The following is a 22,238-nucleotide window of genomic DNA, read 5'->3' as shown; positions in this document are numbered from 1 at the left end:
CACAGGCCATGGAGGAATGCTGCTTACAGGCTTGCTCCCTTGGCCCCTGCTCAGCCTGCTTTCTTATGTAATACAGGCCCACCTGCCCAGGGGTGGCACCACCCACAGTGGGCTGGGCCCTCCCACATCACTCAACAATCAAAAAGATGCCCCACATACATGGCCACAGGCCAGTCCTATGGAGGCAATTCCCCAATGGAGGCTCTCTCAACCCAGGTGTGTCAAGTTGACACCTAAGCTCTCCAGCACATCCCCATTCTTTTACTCCTCCCTGCACAGTGTCAGGATGGGATGGCAGGACAGGGGGAGCAGTGAGTGAATAGATCACAGATTCTTGCTCATCTGGAACCTCAGAACACAATTTGCTTGGCATTTCTAAATTGTTTTATGGAGGCATAATACAGTCTGAACCTAACCACTTGACCTAACTTCACTCCCACTTTAATTATCACATAAACTGTAGTAAAAAATGTGTCAAAGTGTATGAAGAAGTAATCCATTCTAAATTGCTTCCTCGCTGTGGAGAAAGTAAGAACTCATTCCTGTTAAGACATGTACCATGGGAGCCGTAGGGAAGGAGAATAAACCTCTGTGTACTCAGCAAGCCTGGGACACACTTTGAGGGTACCTTTTGGCAAAGCAGTGTTCATTCAGCACCTGTAATGGGCAAGGCACTATGCCAAAAACAGAGGAATAGGACATGAGGAACTAACCTCCCCACATGTCTCAAATGAGACAAGACAGCTATACAGGGCGTTAAGGAGCAATACAGTGCAATGTTGTAGACACTCTTAAGTGCCAGGATAAATGAATAATGGGAAAGGGAGAAAGAATAGCTGACTTTTATTGAATGTTCACTATATACCAGGAGCTGTTCTCAACCCTTGAAGTTTGGTTGGTTTGGTTTGGTTTGGTTTTTTTTTTTTTTTTTTTTTTTTTTTTTCCTGGCTGTCCTGGAACTTGTATAAACCACATGGCCTAGAACTCATTTTTGAGACAGGGTCTCCCTGTAGCCCCAGCTGTCCTGGAGCTCACTATGTAGACCAGGCTGGCCTTGAACTCACAGAGATCCGCCTGCCCCTGCCTCCCAAGTGAAGTTTGTATTTTTATGAACTTCATTTTTCAGCTGAATGAATGGGAATACGGTAAGTAGAGGAGGAGGGGCTTGCTCACTGGCCTTAGATCCTGCACATAAAATCACTTCCCCATACCGTCTCTCCAAGTACTGCTGGAACTGAGGGAAAAATAGCTTCCTTCTACTTTGTACCCAGAATGAGCTCAGTTCTAGATGCATAGCTTCAGAAACTGCCGTCAGCTGCTTTATAACATGCTCTGCCTTTTTCTCAGGAAGCTATATGTGATCCCAGGCAAGTTCTTTGATCCCTGTACCTGAGTTTCTTGATCTGTAAACTAGAATAAACAATGGTACCTGGGCCAAAGAATTTGTTTACGGCTTCTTACAAGTATAGGAAACAGAGTGTGGCATGTATTAAACACTCAGTCATTTCCTTTGAGAGTTACTTTGTGGATCTCATCACGGCTCACTAGCAGGGACTTGTTAGAAGACTTGTGAAGCCCTGCAGGATTGCTGCTTGCTTTCTGCTGCTATAAGCAAGCCCTCATCTCCCCCACCCATTAGCCTATTAGACTACAACAGAATGTGTCACCATGGCTAGCAGAAGCTTCTGCTGATCCAACAAACAAGATTCGGTTGGTCTATGAACACACACTCCAGTTTTTCATTCTTTTACCTCTTTATAAGAAAGGACTTTTTAAACCAAAATCCAAAGCATACAGTAGTTAATACATATTTAGCTCATCCTCCTTTCACATTAAGTAGCCACTGTTCACAGAAGAGAATTCTACAAGAAGAGTAAGTAGTCTTTCTGGTTTTCAATGGTAGAAAAAATATTTTAACAGAAAGAAATGTGTTTCAATTCCTTTTTGGCTCCACATGAAGTTTTCTTATTCTTGGTCCTTTTTATAGTGGATCCATTTTAAATCTTTGCTTACAATTGTCTGAAACAGTATATCGAAAGTATGGTCAATAGTTGTTCACAATCTATTATGAGACTATAAAAGTTGAAAACTAAAACTTGATCATTAAGGACTCAGAAACCTTGATGACAATTTGATATGTGCTTGGGACATCTAAGCTTGTGACCAATCAGTGGTGTCATTTTTTGAACAAACTGTAGGTTGGTTTGAGTGACAAACTCAAATGGTAAATCACATGGTGACAATTGTATACTAGTCCTAGGAGGTAAGACCACTTACTTATCAGTATGTTGAGATAATGGGTCCTTCACTGTGGGTGGTTTGAGAAATTTCTAATCAGAAAATCTTGGGCAGTCCTAGGTCGGCTTACACTGGTATTTTGTTGGATGCTCTCCCTTTAACTTGTCCTGTTACTAGTTGCTTTTGAACATTGAACTACAAAGGTACAATTGCTCTTTACTGGTTAAGTACAAACTTGTAAATAGGGTTTAAAGAAATGGGGTCCTTTTGAAACTATAGAGACTCAGCCTCTAGAGGCCTCCATGATTTCCAGCTATTGCAAGCATCTGTTGGCAACAGATATGTGGGTGATTTCTCTACAGACATTCCATGAAACATGTATAAACAGATTATAATGGGTTTCTCATTGAAACCACTGTTTCATTCCCGTGGAGCACTCTAATTTTCATTTATCCAGTTCTGATACTTTCCAGCTTAGAACAGGTGGTCCTGTTTATATTTACAAGTCTTAATGGAACAAATTACTCTTAATTGATACCTACCCTTTCTTATCCTTCCCTCTTTTTTTGTATATAGGAAAATATATTTGTTGGATCAAGGATGGCCCCGAAGACTCCAATAAAAAATGAACCAATTGATCTGTCAAAGCAAAAAATCTTCACTCCAGAAAGAAGTCCCATTACTCCAGTAAAGCTGGTGGATAGACAGCAGGCAGAGCCATGGACACCCACCGCCAACCTGAAGATGCTCATTAGTGCTGCCAGCCCAGACATAAGGGACCGGGAGAAGAAAAAGGGGCTGTTCAGACCCATTGAAAACAAAGAGGATGCATTTTCAGACTCCCTGCAGGTAACCAGCTGTGCTCAGGGCTTCTGTAAGACTTCAAAACTTTACATGATTATTTAAAAATCCCAGAATTCTCAGTTTTGCAGTTTCTGTTCAGTCAGAAGCAGTATTAAGCATGATATCTTTTTGTTAATAGCAAAATTTTCTCTATGATTCTTATTTTTCACAATGAGTTTCTTTCCTCTGTGTGACAGTCCCTTATCCAGACCACATTTTAAAAATAACTTCTTGATACTTTGATTAAATTAAGGAATTTAGAATTTTTAACATGACTGAATTTTTCATTTTGCTCCGATATTAAGTGTGATACTAATCTAAATAGCTTTGGCTTGGGAGGTTCTATTAATCTATATGTTCCCTTTGCTAGTTTGGGACTTGATTTAAGCTAAGCCATCTTGGGCTGGGTATGGTGCAGCATAGCATGCCTTTATTTAATCCCAGCATTTGGGAGGCAGAGGCAGGTGTATCTCTGAGTTCAAGGCCAGCCTGGTCTACCCAGTGAGGTGCAGAACAGCTAGGGCTATATACTGAGACTGTCTCAAAACACAAATAACAAAAAAGGTAAGCCATCTTAATTTAATTTATTTCTTTAATTACATCTGCTTGGTTGTTGGTGGTGGGTTCTGTTAGGGACCAGGCTTGTTTGGTTGGTAGATTGGTTCAATTGGCTGGTTGGGATTTGCAGGGTCTGCTAGTGACCAGTCCAGGGCTTTGTGCAGAGTATGCAAGCCCTCCACTGCTGAGCCACATCCCCAGCCTTTAATTTAGATAGCTCTTAAGCCACCCTTAAGTGACATACCCAGCTCAATAAGCATATTTATGCCTTTTTAAAGACTGAATGGTCTGTCATTTTCACTCCCATCAAACTTTCTCTAAGACTTCACAAGAAAAATGACTTACAGATTGGAGTATCCTTGGCTATTTTCCTCCTTCTGGTAGATTTTTCTTAACTATAAAATATACCAAAATGAAGAAATTGGGAAATAAACGTAGAAAAAGATGTTCCAAATTATATCTTGAAACTAACAGCAAAATGAGTTTAATCTACTGCATGTACCATTACAGTGGTAGAGCAGATTCCTTCATGTAGCCAAATGCAAATCATGCCATATTTGGGAGCAATTCCTGTGTACTTAACACCAGGAGATGTTCGTAATTCCTTTTACATCTAGTCCATTCCTTGGTGTCCTTTCTGTGTCTCATGTGGTATGGAATGAACAGGAGCTCAGCTTCAGAGGCCGTGGGCTCAAATCACTTGCCAAGTGAGTGTATTTTTGTGCTTTAGTCTCCATGTCTGAAAGCGATGGTTGTGTTAGACCTGCTCTGGCTTTTTTGTTTAATTCGCAGGAATTAAACAAAATTATCTGCTTTTTAAAGGCATATAAGTATTGGTTTTTGTTTTATTTTAACTTATTGGTAAAAAACAGCAAAGCAGAAGTCACCCAATGGGAGCTGTTAACAATCCCTTTGACAGACTGCCAGTATTGATATCTTACTTTAGTGGAATTGCTTGTTTCACGTGCGCCTAAATCACATGCACCTAAAACAATTTGAGTGGCCATAAATATAGGCTCCTAATGTCTTTCTGATTATTTTATCACATAACATACACTTAACTATATAATACCTTTAATATTCATGAGGCTACCTCCCAGCCCCAAACACAGAACAGTACTATTAATTTGCATCAAATGACCACACTCATAAATTGGTCTTTATCATTTCCTTGCCATTTTTAAGTCAGTCTATCATATATGTATATATTCTTCTGTTTGGGTTGTCTTGTTTGGGTTTCAGGCTTTGTAAAGTTGAAACTTTTACAGTGTGCAATCTTGCATTTACTTTTTCAGTAACACATTCGTAAGAAGAATTCACGTTTTCACACATAGTTGTGATTCTTTAATTGCTATGTAACATTCCATCACATGACTACACCACAATTACTTATGTCTCCTGTCTGTAGCTATTAAGGTTAGTTGCAGTTTGGCTGATATGAGCCAGCTGCTTGGTCATATCTCTTTTACATGTAATAGCATTTTCTAGAGCAGTGATTCTCAAAATGTGGCCTGAGAGCCTTTCTGTCCCCAAAGGGTCTTTCAGAGGGAAAGAGGTCTCAATTATTTTCTTTTTAAAAATTTTTATTTATGTATACGTGCCTGCCTACCTGTCTATGTGCAGCACTGTATCCAGTGCCCATAGAGGCCAAAAGACAGTGTTGGATCCCCTGGAGCTGAAGTTAACAGGTAGCTATGAGCCGCCCCATGTGAGTGCTGGGAACTGAACCCAAGTCCTCTACAAGAGCAGCAAATGCTCCCGACTGCTGAGCCATGTCTCAAAATTATTTTCTTAATACTAAGATATTTTCCATTTAAATTCCCAGTCTCTTCTGAGTGCACACTGGAGTAGTTGAGTAAAGACACATCGCAACATGTTGAATACAAAAGTACACACTAAAAAGATTGTTAAAAAAAAAACATATAAAACCTGATCTTTTCTCAGTAAACAGTGTTAATTATCTCAGTTTCTAGTATGTTAGATATCAGTGGATAAAACTCTTAACAAAAAGTTCTGTGAGGTCCTCAGTAACTTTTCGGAACATAAAGTAATCCTGTAAGCAGAAAGTTCAAGAATTACTGTTGTGGGGTGTTCCTCTCCTAGTGAATGAGCTGACTCATTGGATATACACATTTTCTCAGGATAGTGCCAGATTGCTTCAGTCCTGCCTGCCCCCCCCCCCCCATGAGACAGAAGCACTTAGTGGGTCATACCTCCTCTGCCACTTGAGATTGTCAGGCTTAGCAATCTGACAAGTTCCTGGGTAGTTTGTATCTTCCTGTGGTATCCACTAGTTCTTCCTTGATCACTTGTGAGGTTAAGCTTTTTTCCCCTTGATTGCTCACTGCCATGTTCTTTCCTCCTCTGTGCAATGCCCGTTCCTCTTCTTTGTCAATTTGCATTGGGTTGCTTTCTTTCTCGTAGTAATTTATAGGAGATGGTTATGTATTCTTGATACTAAAACTATTTTCAGTTGTATGTTACATTTGTCTTTGTTCAATTGGTAATTGTCTTTTCCCTTTCCATTGTTTCTTGACTCATAAAGCTCTTAAGTGGATAGACTTGCACAAGGGAACGTCTGGGGACACTGACTTGACACATTGGGCCTTAATACGGATCACAGAGTATATGGGTTCCAGTGGGGAGGCTGTGGTGGGAATGTGCCAGCTGGGACAGGGGTATAAAGATGATTAAGATTCTTTGAGATGTTCTGTATAAAATACACAAAAATTCAATTAAAAAAAATTTTTTTAAAGCTCTTAAGTTTAACATGGTTCTGTAAATAAAATCCTTTTAAGGGTAATCTTATATAGGTTTACTCTTTCTCTGTCTCAGGATTAGAAACACACTGTAGTTTTTCTTCGTTTATGATTTGCTCTCTGTGTCTAAATCCTTAATCCATCTGGAATTGCTTTTTATATGTGATGTTAGTCAAGAATACAGTTTTATGTTTCTGTATAATCAGTTGTCCCCACACCACTGATTCAGGAGCTCGTCCTCTTCTCTCAGTTGGCCGTGCTCTGTGTGTCGTATATCAGGGCTCCATTTATTCTGTTTCTGAACAGAAATATATCTTCTTGTTTTTCTTCTGCTCAGTTTGTCTGTTTCTAGGCCAGCCATATTGTAATGAGCTTTGATAGCAGATAAAGCTGAACTTCCAACTTACTTCTCCTCGTGTGTGTAACAAAACGATTCCTGGTTTTTGTTCTTCCATATATGTTTTTAATTGTGTTTGGGTTTTTTGTTTTTTTGTGGGGTTTTTTGGGGGCGGGGGTTGAAACAGGGTTTCACTATGTAGCCCTTGCTGGCCTGGAACTTCTCATTGTAGACCAGGCTGGCCTCAAACTCACAAAGGTCTGCCTGCTGAGTGCCAGGGTTAAAAGCTTGCACCATCACAACCAACTCTAGATTGGGTTTTAATGGGAATTCTATTAAATCTGTATTAATTTGAGAAGCATGAATCTCTGGTGCCAAGCCTTCCTATCAATGAAAATAGTACACTTCTCCGATTTTGAGTCTTCTCTAAGATCTAAGTTTTGTGTTTTTAGGTGTTCCCTAAAAAAACTTGCCATTCTTGTTGCTACTGTAAATTATGTCTTTTCAGCTCACTTTCTATTGCTGTTATTCATAAATACAGTGGGTTTAGAAATCTCTCTTCTTGTATCCGACTCTTGCTAATTCCTCTTGTTTTCTCTGAGGATTTTTTGAGTGGACCATCCTGTCTTCAAAATGAAAAGGTTTTATTTGTTCTTTCCAATCCGTGAGCCTCAGTTTCTTTTCCTTGTCCTAATGTACTAGAGGATTTCCAGTATGACACAGAAGATGGCCATTGACAAGACATCTTCATTATCTTGAGTTCAGAGGAATGTGTCAAGGTTTCTATCAAGACAAACACTGGCTTTTGTGTTTTCATGAGTACTCATTAAATTTATCAAATGCTTTGTCTGAGTCTGTGGAGATAATCCTATCTGTTTCTCCCTGGACTTATTTATTTGGGAGCCCTTTACTTTCTTGAGGCTTCAATGGAGCCTTGTTGAAATGTGAGTGGAGACAAAGATGCTACTTTTATACTTAGAATAAAGAATTTACCTTAATGGCCCTGTACCATTTCATCAAGCCTTGCTCCATCTGAAATATACAACAGTAAGACAACACAGTGCAGGTCGGTGCATCTCAAACTTTCATTCACCCAGAATCATGAAAAGGCAAATTCTGATGCAGCAAGCCTGAGGTAAGGCCTGAGACAACTCTCTCCAGCAGGCTCCTCATGGTGCTGAGGCTGCCAGCTCTACCCACATCATCCATAGCAAGAGTATAGCAATCTACAATATAGGTTTTAAGCTTTTTTTTTTTTTTGATCTTTTTGAGACAGGGTCTCCCTGTAGCCCCAGCTATCCTGGAACTCACTACGTAGACCAGGCTGGCCTTGAACTCACAGAGATCTGCCTGCCTGTGCCTCCCGAGTGCTAGAATTAAATGCGTGCACCACCATACCTGGCAGTTTTAAGCTTTTAACCATTAGACTCAGCCTTGTGTTGCAAAAGGAAAAAAAATAAAAATAAAACAACTCAGACTAGAGAAAATAACAGGAAAAGCATAAAGAAAACTAGACTGTACGTTGTGTTTCAACCAGAATCTAGAACGGGTGTAGGTTGGGATCACTTGCCTATAGCTTTTCAACTCCAGCCATCGCAGTTTCTCCATTAAAATGTTAACCGTGGGGCTGGAGAGATGACTTAGCAGTTAAAGAACACTGGTTGTTCTTGCAGAAGACCCGTGTTTGAATCCCAGCATCCACATGGCAGCTAACAACTGTCCATAACTCCAGTTCCAGGGCATCCGACAGCCTCTTCTGTCCTCCGCAGGCATTGCACGACATAGGTGCACTTACATACATGCAGGCAATACACACATAAACATAAAATTTTAAAAATAATAATTTTTTTAAATATGTTAAGTGTGACATCTCTCTTCTGTCTACCTTCTGTAGCTTGATGTTGTTGGGGACAGTGCTGTGGATGAATATGAAAAGCAAAGGCCAAGCAGAAAACAGAAAAGTTTAGGGCTGCTGTGCCAGAAGTTTCTAGCTCGCTATCCCAGTTATCCTTTGTCAACAGAGAAAACCACCATCTCCCTAGATGAAGTCGCTGTCAGTCTTGGTATGTATCACCAGGTGGCCTGGAAGCCTGTGTTCTGTGGCAATGGGAAACCGGGTTACCTTGGGCAGGCCAAAGGAGTTAAGTAGCCTCCTTTATTCACAGAGTGGACCCTGCAAGAGGGTGAGGATGGGAGCAGGCAGAACTTCTTTCATCACCACCAAATTTCTCTTGTGCATAGAATTCAAGGAAGCCTCCTAGATAGACCTGAGGGCCAAGCAATAATTCAGGGGGGTTTAACCTTACGTTTTTATGGGGTGGAGCTGTAGCTCAGTGGTAGAGAACTTGCTAACGTGTACAAGGCCCTGGGTTTATTGGGCCCTCCAACACTATAGAAAAAAAAATTTTTTTAATTATAAGAGGTAATTTTTTTTTATACTTACATTATAGATTGATGTCTCATTAAATTCATTTTCAGGAAGAATCCAATAATATAAGCTGGGTGTGGTGACACATACCTGTAATTCCAGCACTTATGAGGCTGAGGTAGGAGTATTACAAATTTGGGGCCAGCCTGGGTTACATAATGAGACCATAATGACAAAAAATTTTAATATCCTGGTCTTTATTTTTAATAATGCTTCTAAGAGTTAGGAACTAGTGTTTTCATTATAAAGCAAAAATTTGAGAGTAAGAACACAATGTTTGGAAACCCTTTACCATGATGTTCACACCATGCCTGTCAGACTAGAAAATGCACATCTGGACATAACTCAAACAGCTAAGCTTCCTAACAAAGAAGAATGTATATGTTCACGTGGCAGCAGCATGTGTAATGTGTGAGCAGTGTACATGCTGTAAATATGTATACAGTTGCTTCGGAAGAGAGACCCCTAGTGGGCATGGGCTGTAGTTGGTGTCAGGATGTTGGAATTGTTGACAGTCATTAAATAAAAATTGCAGTGATCTAAAGCTTTCAGGGTATCCACTTAAAAATCAAGGTTTTACATACAGAAGAAAAATTTTTGAAAGAATCAGCTAAATAACTGGTAAATATTTTTGTGTTTCTTAGCTATCTTTCTTCCGTAGCCCAGAGAAATGTGAGATTAGTGGACTGTCAGTTTGAGTTATTCAAGCTGATAGCTTAGAAGTTACTAACCTTTTCTTGTCTGTAACGCAGACCTTGAGGAGATATCACAGAGTTAAAGAGATTAACTTAACTCAGTCCTGGCAGAGGTCCTGGAAGCCAGTCTCCAGAAAGTGAGGGATAAGGGATCATCTACTGTCCTCATTAGGGTTCATGAAGTCTACCTCCCCCACATATCCAGCTTCCATTTAGGGGGTCTTGCACCAATGTCTGTGCAGAACACACAGATCAGATGCTTGAGGCATAGCTTACAGGTCCTGGGACCTCTTGATGACCTAGACCTGCTAAGTAAAACAGGCCATCTCTGTCATGTGAAGTTGAAAAATACAGTCTCTTCCTAGGAACTGTTTTCCTTGGTGACTATCTCCTGGGGTTGAATCTAAACCCCTGGTTTCATCCTAATTTAGAAGACCATAATTTAACAAAAGATGTGTGCAAAGCTAAAATTGAGTTGTTTCCAGATTCTGGTGCCATGTAGATTTGACTCTGGTATCATGTTAAAGACCTGAAAGAAACTTTAGTAAGTAGAAAATGAACCTTGGATGCTTCTCCTCGACTGAGTATTGTTAATCAGCCCCACAGGGAAGTAGACTAGGGCAAACTTGACAGTAATCATTATGTCCGCGACTGCAAGTAAGACTACTAGTGAAGTAGAATCAATAAAACAGTCTCAGTACAAAAGAAAAAAGAAGGCAGAATGCCAGGGGACACCTTCCTGAGCAAGCCTCAGAGTCTGGATACCTACAAGTGGAACCTTTAGGTACTAGCCCCTGGACAGTGAGATTTGGACAAGACTGAAATGAGTGATTAACCTGGCAAGTTGTGTTACGTTGGTCTTTGTCAAAACAACCTTCTAAGCACCCATTGCACACATTAAATGTCATCTAACTCTCCAAATGATCAGAACTGTCTTTCATTTTCCCTTAGGATATCTAGCCACTAGGTAGAGATGGACCAGCTTGTTATCAAGTACAGAATAACAAAACAGCCAGGCATATGGCTGACCCTGGGGTGTCTCAGTTACATGCACATGACATTTCTAATGGGAAGGTTTATAGAATGGTACACTCCAAACAGGGTGTGTTAATATGTGAAAACAGACTGGAATAAGGAACCAAGCAGATCTGGACAAGCTGACTGCTCCTGCCAGCACCTTCCAGCATGCAGCTGGCACCAAAGCCTGAGCTTGGTGGTGGGGGAGGGGAGACCATTCAGGGTCATGAGCTGAAATGTTCTGATTGACCGTGAAATGCCTCTTCATGCATGTGGGAGAGCTTCCTCTCCACTCCAGGGTTTTCCTTGTAATACTGTCTTTCTCACATTAAATCTCTGAAGGGCCCAAAGCTACCTTCACTGAGCCTGTTCCTGGCAAGAGAAACTAAGAGAAGATAATTTGTAGCAGGACCGGTTTTCTGCAAGGTGCCTGGAGGCTTTTGTGTGGCTACTTAGATGAGAGCAAAGGGAACAGCAGGCCTGAGGGACCTGTTACACAACAGAATGTATTGTGGACAAGAAGTGTTTAAAATCTGCTTCTACTAGCAGGGGTTTGAGTACCTCCAACACCTTGTAAAATATTTAGATAAAATTGCCATCTGTTGGGAACCCTTTACATTTATTATTTTATGAGATAAGTGCTATAGTTTGGAAGGGTTAAGTAACTTCCTGGGATGAGCCACTAATAAGGGATATATCCAGGCAATGACCCCAGGGCCTTCCAAACTTAATTTAACCACCTTATGTATTTTTGGTGATTAAATGAATACCTTATAATCTTACTGCTTAAGGAGTGTTAGGAAGTGGGAATGAGACAGGTGAATTTCATGGTAAACCTATATGAGGCTTTGTGCTTCACCTTTGGGCTGCTTGTTAGCAGATGGTTCATGAGAACACAGGGAGAGTTGTGGCAGCCATGACACATTGGAGACTCGTGGCCTTCCAGTTTGGGCTATAGCTTCCTCGGCAGCCTGAAAAGGGGGGAACCCAAGCCTTTGAATCTGGGGTTTCCAGTTTAAAATGGGGAGCAATATTTACCATGTGTTTCCCTTACCAGGACATTAAGAGAAAGCCAAGTAATTACTAGTTACATCATTTGAGTGCCCAAGAAAGGACAGTACTATCCAATACTGAAGTGATGGTTATTTATTTATTTCATAGTCCTGTGATGGCTAATCTTCATTGTCAAGGATTTAGGATCACCATAGGAACACAACTCTGGGTATGTCTATGAGGGTATTTCTAGAAAGGTTTAACTGAGCAGGGAGGACTCAATCTGAATGTGGCAGTGCCATCCCATGGGCTAGGATTCCAAACTGAATAAAAGGAGAAGGCAACGCCAGCATTCATCTCTCTGCTTCCTGACTGGATGCAGTTGCTGCCTTCTGCTCTGTTACCACACTTCCCCACCATGATGGACTGTCTCCTCAAACTGAACCAGAATAAGCCCTTCCTCCCTTAAGCTGCTCTTGCAAATATTTTCTCACAGCAACAAGACAAGTAACTAATACAAGTCTACTAATTAAGAGTACAGGTCACAGTAAGCCATTCTCCAGGAAGCATGCTGTTAGGTATATTGCTTCAAACCACCGGAATAGCTGTGTGGTTTGCTTAAGTCTAAGGAACAGGTGCTATGCTGTTAATGTCATACAGATGGTACTCCAGCCATCTCAAGAGACTTTGTTACCCTAGATCTGTTTGAAGATTGGATCCCAAGAAGAAAATAGAAAAAAAAAAAAAAAAATAGTATCTGTTTGAATATCCTCTGGGGTTGGCCTTATTGAGTATCCACAATGCTGGGCATTATATTGGGCATCATACAAAGTTGATCACAGAAACATTCCAGGCCCTCCAGGTATTTATACCTGGAAATGCTTGTTTGCATGATGTCTGTTGCTCTCTGCTTTCCAAACAGGGGTGGAAAGGAGACGCATCTATGACATCGTGAATGTGCTGGAGTCCTTGCATCTGGTCAGCCGGGTGGCCAAGAATCAGTATGGTTGGCATGGTCGGCACAGCCTGCCCCAAACCCTGAAGACCCTCCAGAAACTAGGAGAGGAACAGAAATACGAAGAACAGATGGCTTGCCTCCAGCAGAAGGAGCTGGACTTGATGGATTATAAGTTTGGAGAACGCAGGAAAGATGACTCTCCAGATCTCCAAGATCAACACCTGTTGGATTTCTGTGAACCTGACTACCCCTCTTGTGAGTCTGTTACACACTCATGAGTAACATTGGAGGGAAGAATGGTGTCTTCTGAAGACAGTCACTGCCAAGATACGAAGTGCCAGATTGGCAGCCCTGGAGGAAGCTGTCCTCTTGTTCTGCTCCTGAAGAAAGGCAGATGGCTCCCCACCTGGGCTGCCCACTCAGCCTTAGTTGTGGCAGTTCTCTTGGTGTTGGGCATGTGTGAGCAATAGATCACCAGCTGTGTTGCTGTAGACTGACAGACAGCCCGGTGCTACTTACCTTTGTGAGACTTCACAATGAAGACATTATCTTCTCAAAGACTTATTAGATTGCTTGTTAGAGTCAGTTACTAAGAAAAGAACCCCCATAGCTGAGGTTGTTGATAAGAAAGACAGGCAACCCTGCTTTCTTTCACTGTAGTGTTTTAATTATTATTTATAATTGCATTGTTCTTCCCTTACCCCATCTTAGGTTTTTCAAAACTCTTCTCGTTTCAAACATTGGTATTCAGCGTTCTCACCTCTTCCTTGATGCTAAGATGACAAAGTACAGATATCACCCACATTTTGATTTGCAGTGTTAGAAGTAGGAAGAAGGGTGGTCCTGGTTTTCATTAGATTCCCTGCCTCATGCTTTTTAGTTCTACCCCATGAGAAAGTACTTATTCTAATAACCAGGGGAGGCAGTGTCTGTCAGGATGATTTACCTGCCATCCACACACAGTAGCATACATCAAATCAGTCTCTTGTAAACCTCGCTTGTTTCTGAAAAGAATTGGAAGAGGCAAGCACCAACTCTGTTAGTGTACATACTAGAACTTGTGAGCACAGAGAAATAAAAATGTGGCTCTTGGGCAGAGGAAATGGCTAAGGGACCTGAGTCCAGATGCCCACCCAGCATCCACAGGAAGTTGGGCCAGTGGTATGTGCCTATGATTATAGCACTGATGAGGCAGAGACAGAGGATCCCTGGGGCTTTGGGCCAGCCAGTCTAGCTTAATCAAGGAGCTCCAGGTTCCATGAGAGACCCTGTCTCAAAAAAATAAAAAAGCAATTGGAAGGCTTGTGATGCCAACCCCTGATCTCCATATGCATGCATGCATGATCATGAGTATGCACCCTACATATGAACATGTATACATGAACACATGTACAGAGACACGTGGAGTTCTTACTGTTGAGCAGAGTCAATGTTCTGAAAATAATTCCTGATCCCTAACCTCTCCTTTTATCTGTATTAATCTTTTCAGAAAGTTGCTTCAGGAAAATTGCCATGTGGTTTCTATTATATGACATAAGTTTGAAGTGTTAAAAACAATTTTAAATACACATATGGGAATTTATTTCGACTGCAGCCATTTTATAAGACAGTAAAATCCTTGCCATTTCTTTATGAGCTGATTTTTGTGATGTGCATCCAGTAGGCTTCTGCTTGTTACCAGGGTGATCCTGTCCTAGGCTGGTAGAGTTAGATCGCTCTGGCAAACTGCAAGCAGTCTTTCTTGTGGTAAAGGCATGTTTTGATGCTTTTTTTTTTTTTTTCTTTGCCATTTTTAGCTTCTGCAAACAGTAGAAAAGATAAATCTCTAAGAATTATGAGCCAGAAGTTTGTCATGCTGTTCCTTGTCTCCAAAACCAAGATTGTTACTCTGGATGTGGCTGCCAAGATCCTCATAGAAGAAAGCCAGGATACCCCAGACCATAGTAAATTCAAAAGTAAGAATCTTCACTTAAATCAGTGTATCAGCAGAAAAGGGTGGGATTGCAGAAGTTGGTGTTTTCTGCCTCTGAAATGTAGAAGGTTGTGAGGGTTTTTTGGTTTGTTTCTTGAGAAGTGTAGTCCTTGTGCTTATAGAAGTGCCCTATGCTGTGAGAGGTCAGTCACCTCCTAGATTCCCCATGCTGTTCATGTTGGAAGTCTTTACTCCATGGTTACAATGGCCAGGGAGAGGCAGAATGCACCCTGAGGACCCCAGCCAGGGAGGGTGTGGATTACTTTGCATTTCTCCTCGGTAATGCTGCATCCAAGACAGAATGTCTGAGTGTTCTTTCCCTTTCTTCCCCACCCCCTGCCTACTCCTCTGAAAGGTGGAGATGAAAGTTGAGTACAGGTAAGCGCCAGAGAAATGGCTAGGGTCCCCGGGTGGGGGGACACGGCTGCTTGTCAGGGAGGGTCCCTGAGTGCCACACTGAGTATCACACACATTCCCTTTCCTCAGAGTGTAGATCCAGAGTCAGTGCCCTGAGCTGGAAAGAAGCCATGAGCTCCTCCTGGTTCTTGAGCCACGTTTTGTTTCCAGCTGGAATGATAGCCACCTTGTTGGTGAAATGGCCAAGGTCAAATCCAGCCGTGCCAGGGACCCTGAGGTCAAGCGGGTTTCTGATCTGTTAATAGTGAATAGTAGGTCATCCTGTTTGTTAGCATGCCTTTTGAGTTTCCCTTTTCATACATGCATTTTTCAGAGGTTTCTCTAAAATGCTTTCAGATTCCCCCAAGGCCAGCATTTCAGCTGAGCAACTGCTCAGCTGCTTTCGTACTGCTGTACTTCATGACCGTGATTCCTGGATGTCCTATGTGCCCAGGAGTGTGGCGTCTCAAGGAACCTAGGGACTCCCTGTCATTTTCACAAGCCAGCTGTCTGTGAGGCAGGTGTCAGGACCTGCTGGGAGAAGCGCAAAGCAAGCTTTTGATGACCACCTAGTAGAATTACATCTACTAAGACTTTAATCACAGCCCGTTTCCCCCATGTGTTTTTGTAATCACAGTGCCCCTGCTTGTCACCAGAGGACTCCTGTAAGAGATGTGAAGTTGTGGGATGAGGACTCATTGTCCTTCCCTTAATATGTGTCTTCAGATGCATAAATCTGGGGTGATTTCATGACAGAGCCATTGGTCTCATACCACCCAGCTGCCTTCAGAGGTTTATGTGGTAGAGGAATGTTACCTGTCACATAAACTAGAATGTAATGAGTGGTGTCACAAGTGGCGTGACCATAATTGTGTTTTATATCTTCAAGCAAAGGTACGACGGCTCTATGACATAGCCAATGTTCTGACCAGCTTGGCTCTGATAAAGAAAGTGCATGTAACAGAAGAACGAGGCCGGAAACCAGCCTTCAAGTGGATTGGGCCTGTGGATTTCAGCTCCAGTGGTAAGGATGCAGGGCTTCGCTAAGAACCTACTTTATTAATAATTCCTTTTCCTAACTACATATCTATACAGCAGAATTGATCTTTTCTGATACCCTATGTCATACAAAAAATTACACTAGTGACCTCAATGTTGGAACAATAATTATCCAGAAAATGGTATGCACTGCGTGGCTCCTACACAGTAAGAAAGAAACTACTAGAACTGCAGACATGAGAGTTTCTGTAGCTATGAAATTACACCTAGTTACGAATTTTTATTTTCTTCTGAGCTTTTTCTTAGAAGCTTGGGGTTAACATTTTTTAAGGATGCTTTCAAACTCAAGATTATTTCTTTTGTCAATATTTATTATTTTTATTTTATGTGTTTGAGTGTATTGCCTGCATGTATGTAGATACACACATGTTGTACAGTGCCCTGCTGAGGCCAGAAGAGTTAGATCCCCTAGAACTGGAATTACTGACGGTTGTTAGTCACCATGTGGGTGCTAGGAATAGAATCCAGGTCCTCTGCAAGAGCAGTCAGTATTCCTAACCACTGAGCTATCTCTCCAGCCCCAAACTCAGATTATTTCTTTTTATTTTTTGTAAATTTTTTATTGAATATTTGTATATTTAATGTAGAACATCTTACTCATCTTTATACCCCTTTCCTTATTGGCACCCTCCTATAGCCACACACACACACACACACACACACACACACACACACACACTGAATTTCATGCATTCTGCCATTTGTGTTAAGGCCTTTCAAGTCAAGTTACTGTCTCCAGATGTCCCTAAGTGCAGGTTCATCCACTGAGGTCTAGTCAGCCTTCTAGACTCCCTCTCTTTAAGAAGATCTGCTCTCCCTCACCCAGCAGTATCAGCTGCCAATAGTTCTTCAGCTAAGATTGGGGCCTGCTGCCCATTTCCATAGTTCTATCCTGGTTTTTGTCTGCTTGAGTTTGCATGGGTCTTGTGCATGCTGACACCATAGCTATAAGTTCATATGAGCAAGGAGCCTGTAAAACTGTATTTCCATATGGTCATGCACCTCCTCCCCTGGCTCTTAAAATCTTTCCATCCCCCCCGCCCCAGTCTTCTGCAATGGTCTCTGGACCCCTAGATAGGTATAGGAGTCCTGTCCAAGCACCTGTATTCTGCGGACTCTTATTCTCTATGCTTTTGCCATTTGTGTCCTTTTGAGTTCATAGCCCTCTGTTGCATGAGAGAGCTTCGTTGATGGGAGTTGAGAGATGCATTAGTGTTCTCTCTACCCCTTGTTCTGCTATGTTCCGTGAGCCTTAGGTGTAGAGCTTCCATAATAGGTGTGTCACTTAGCGTTGGGCAATTCACAGACAACCTCTGTGTGTGACTAGTTTTGGAACTCTGTAATAATCTCTTGCAAAAGAAGCTTCTTTGATGAGTGGTGACTGGGATATTTGTAAATATAAGGACCCATATTTAACACATAGTAAGAAATTACATTTGTCTAGGGTTGTGACAGCCTTGGGGTTTTCTCTAACATCTATGACCTCTCCAGCCATGTGTATTTGGCTATTATAATACCACATACTCTCAGATTATTTCTGTCTACATCAGCAAAATAAAACATTGCTTTCTGAGGAAATTCCAAATAACATTAAAAACTACATAAATTACCATCACAAAACTAGCATGTGGTAAGGTTGCTTCTAAATGTGGTATGGACATAATGAGCACAGTAGTGTTCTCTCTATGCCTTGTTCTACTATGTTCCATGAGCCTTAGGTGTATAGGTTCCATTATAGGTGCGTAGTTTTCCATGGTTTAGTTAAAGGGCTAAGCGTACTGTGATTCACTGAGCTTGAGTAGAACTTCCTTCACAGGTGACATCAGCAAGCAGAGACTAGGTCCCCCTATACCAGGTACTTTACACGGAGCTGTGCTGCCAGAGGAATAGCGACTAGAATTATTTTTAAATTACCTTTTCAATTTTGGCATTAGTGGTACAAATTTGTGCCACTTAACGTGAGTTTATAAAAGATACAGCTCTCTACCCCCCTGGTAACACATTATTCACTTAGGGCCCAGATAAAACCACTTAAAATCAAGTATAACCACTTTAACCCAGCAAGTATTTACCGAATGTGGACTGCAGGCCAATTACTATAATACATGCCATGAGAGATGCTAAATGTGGGGGGTGGGGGGGTGGGGAGGAAGGGGGGGAGTATGAAATAACAACTAAGCTGCTTTTCTGACTTTGCCTTCTATTTTGACCTGTGAAGCCTTCTATTCAACATTAAAAATACTGCATTGTTTAAAAAATAATCATTCATTCTGAGAAATCTGTCATTAAACAATTTCATCATTATGTGAGTATGACAGTATCCTTACACAGTTGAAGACAACCAAAAAGTCACTAGACAGTAGAATAGACTACCATTATATAAAGTCTGTCCTTGACCCAAGTGTCCTTCTATGGCATGTGATCATATTGTACTCAGGCTTCAAGATGTGGCTGACATACCAACTCCACGATAATTACCTAGACCAAAGAGTATCTCAACTGAGCAACTGGGATTTGGTACTGTATTATACTCAATGAAGTTGGCATTGCAGGATTGCCCTCGCCCTACACACTTGAGATCAGACATCTTCATCCATCTTCCATTAGCCCATTGTGCCTAGAAAAGTGCCTCACTAACTGTAGTTGACTAATGAGCTGCTACCAAAAGTGTAGAATTAGCACGTTTGGAAGTTAGAAAGCAACCAAATGGTACTGGCTCCATAAGAATCAGATGATACAAGTTAAGATCTAGTAGATTACATTTTGTAAGGATGCAAAAATAGCCTATGTAGGGATAAATCTGCTCTATGTTGGGGAGATCACCCAACCCCGATTTAAGTAGAGAATTAGACAAAATGTAATAAGCTGAGACCACATTTTGGAAGTCCTCTCCTCTTGAGCCAAGAAATTTGTACTAGCTGTAATGAGAAGACATGACGAGGCTGGTGAATTCAAAAGTAAGAATCTTCGCTTACATCAGTGTATGAACAGAAAAGGGTGGATTACAGGAGTTGGTATTTGCACATGTAGATTGTAAGAGAAGAGAGACTCAGATATGGTGAGGCCATTGAATAGATCAGACCAGCAGGGAGAGGAGCTGCCTGAAGTCGAGATAGTTGCACAGCCTATAAGACAGCAGCAGGAAAAAGGGTTTGGAGCTAGGTCGGGAACTGCAAATTGAACTTATTTTCTGTACCCTTCCGAAACCTGGTCCTAACTAGTTGGGCATGTTGGCATGTGCCTTTAGTCCCAGCACTCAGGAGGTAGACGCAGGCAGATCTTTGTGAGTTCAAGGCCAGCCTGGTCTACCTGGTGAGTTCCAGGACAGCTGATGCTACAGGGAGACCCTGTCTCAAAAAGAAACCTGGTCTTCCATGCGTATTCTCCAGCTCTTACTGATACTGCTCAACCCAGCAACCACAGTAGAACATCAAGTCACCTTTGATTCCTTGATTCACTCTCCTTCACCCCTTGAGTTTCTCACATTTCAGCTTCATAAATGTGCTTCTCCTCTTCTTTCCTACCAACACGGCACACTTTATTATATATGAGTATTTTCTTTTAAGTCTTATTGAAGTATCATTGGTATACAGTAATTAGTATAAAGTTTCAACAAAGAAACATCTAAATGAAACAATACTGTTCGTATAAATGGGCCTAGCAGATATTTACAAAGCATTTCCTCTTAACAGCTACAGAGTATACATTCTCATAGTTACATGAATGTAACTTAGGTCATGCTCCTGTAAAATAATCACTGTAAGATTGAATCCTTCACCTTCACAAGTCTCCTGCCCTGTTGTGTTTCCTCCCTGCTGGCCCATGTCCAGGTGACTGTTGCTCTGCTTTCTGCCACTCTAGCTTGATGTGTGCTTTCTGGAATTTTTAATTTTTTTTAATGTGTATGAATGTATTGCCTGCATGTATGCAAGAGCGCATGTGTCGTGCAGTATACACAGAGGTCAGAAGAGGGTGTCGGATCCCCTGGAGCTGGAGTTACAGAAGTTTGTTAACTACCACGTAGGTGGTAGGAACCAAACCCAGGCCCTCTACAAGAGCAGCCTGTGCTCTTAAGTGCTGAAGCATCTCTCCAGCCTCCTGGAATTTTTTTTAGAAGTGAATTTTATAAGGTTGGCCTTCATTGTTCACAGACTCCAAATCTGTGAATCGACCTACTCTCTAAAATTTACTCATAACTCCAAAATTAGTACTCATAGAATTTTTAGGCATTTATAGTCAGGTAAAACAGCAAAAGACAATGTAGTTTCCCAACAGACTCTTTGCTAGATGTGGTTGCACAAGGCTTCTTTCTTTACTTTCCTAGGCTTTAGTATCATGTTTTTACACTTTTGCACTTTTGGTTGGTGATTTTTCTTAAAATGGCTCCCCGGAGTGGCATCAGCAAGATGGTTAACTGCAGATACTTGCTGCACTTCCTTAACAGAAAAGCAAAGCAAAAGCACAGCAGCAATTTTACAGGCATGCACTGGGGTCAGAGATGCTGCAGAGCACAGAGATCACCATGTCCTCTTAAAAAAATGACTGAAGTGCACAGCATCGGCTGCTAGTATCCAAATCAACCCTCAACAAGCATTTCCCCAGCAAGAAAGGAGAAAGGAGGCAGCCCCTGCTACGGTCCTCACCCATACTGCACACACTGAAGCATTTGTTGCTGGAAAAACCTGCGGTCCTCACAGATGCTAGGAAAGAACTCAGCCATCTTGAAATTCAGCCCACACAGCCAGGAAACTGCCCCCAAGCAGTCTAGCCAGCTCAGCCCTGGAACTAGCCTAGTAGCCCTACTCACCTCAGGAGGTATCTAGGCAACCTACTCTAAGTAGCTCAGTTGCAGAGGTCCCTGGGAAACAGGTCTGCTTCTCTTACCCTTGAATCTCCTGATTCCTGCCTGCCAAACCTAGCCCCAGGAAGCAATCCAACAACCAGCTCTTCCTGGATGACGCCCTCAGTATCAAATGGGCAGTCCTACCCACATTCCCAGTAAACAGCTAGGAAGCCTAACCTGAGTGGCTTGACCTACAGAGCCCCCTGGAAAGTGACTCCACTGCTCCCTAACCTTAGGAAGTAGCCAAGCAACCGTCCCTAAGTGACCTAATCCCTTGAGACTCCTAGGAAACAGTTCTGTGACCCTGCTCATGCTCTGACCCTGATATACAGACTAACACAAATACACACAGATAAGTAAGTCAGGACACAAAAATAAAAGGCATCCAAGTAGAAAAGGAATTATCACTGTTTCCAGACAACATGGTTATATATATAATTTCAGTAAGATTATAGGGTACAGATTGGCTTACAAAGGCAGTAACTTGCATATACCAATAACACAGTTATTGAGGAAGAAATCAAGAAAGCAGTCCTATTCACAAGAGATAAAAACATTACCTAGAAACAAATTTATCAGTGGGGGTGGATGGTCTCTGACAAAAACTTCAAAACTAGTAAAGAAATTGCTACCATACATATGGACAAATGGAAAGACCTCAAATGCTCATGAATTGGAAGGATTGATATTGCTCTAATGTCTACCCTCCAAAGTGATTTAATTTCCTATTAATATAAATAGCATTATCCTTAGAAATGGCCATAAGTGTGTACGCTCTGCAAACAAGTCCTTTACTATAATGGGGGTGGGGGGTGTCAATATTTCCTTAGTCTGTCTTTTGAAAGTCAGATTTTAATTATAAGGAAGTTCGGTTTTTTTCTTTTGTGGATCTTGTTCATAGTTTGTGTCTCAGAATTCTTTGCCTAACAAGTGGTCCCAAATATGATATGAGATATGAGCTGACTGCGTTTTTTAATTTTGTTTGGAGGGTTGGGGAGGTTGGCATATAGATACCTATTTTTTCAGCACCATTTATTAAAGACTATCCTTTCTTAGCCAGATTTCCTCTGTACCTTTATTGAAAATAAATTAACCATAAATGTAATGTAACCAGAAATGTAGCGTTTCTGAACTCTTAAAGT

The 22,238-nt window shown here is 41.5% G+C and overlaps 1 protein-coding gene across 1 annotated transcript in view; it reads left to right on the top strand.

Annotated features, from left to right (window-relative positions):
- E2f7 (E2F transcription factor 7) overlaps positions 1 to 22,238 on the top strand; it is a 45,770-nt gene that overhangs the window by 5,932 nt on the left and 17,600 nt on the right. Inside the window, exons 3-7 of the mRNA XM_008852020.2 lie at positions 2,815 to 3,087; positions 8,630 to 8,798; positions 12,791 to 13,081; positions 14,623 to 14,781; positions 16,084 to 16,218. Coding sequence (XP_008850242.1) covers positions 2,815 to 3,087; positions 8,630 to 8,798; positions 12,791 to 13,081; positions 14,623 to 14,781; positions 16,084 to 16,218 — 1,027 coding nt within the window. The remainder of the gene's footprint in view (positions 1 to 2,814; positions 3,088 to 8,629; positions 8,799 to 12,790; positions 13,082 to 14,622; positions 14,782 to 16,083; positions 16,219 to 22,238) is intronic.

Source organism: Nannospalax galili, unplaced genomic scaffold, assembly GCF_000622305.1.
Source record: "Nannospalax galili isolate Female #2095 unplaced genomic scaffold, S.galili_v1.0 scaffold390, whole genome shotgun sequence".
Lineage (NCBI taxonomy): Eukaryota > Metazoa > Chordata > Mammalia > Rodentia > Spalacidae > Nannospalax > Nannospalax galili.
This window is presented reverse-complemented; position numbering and strand designations above follow the sequence as displayed.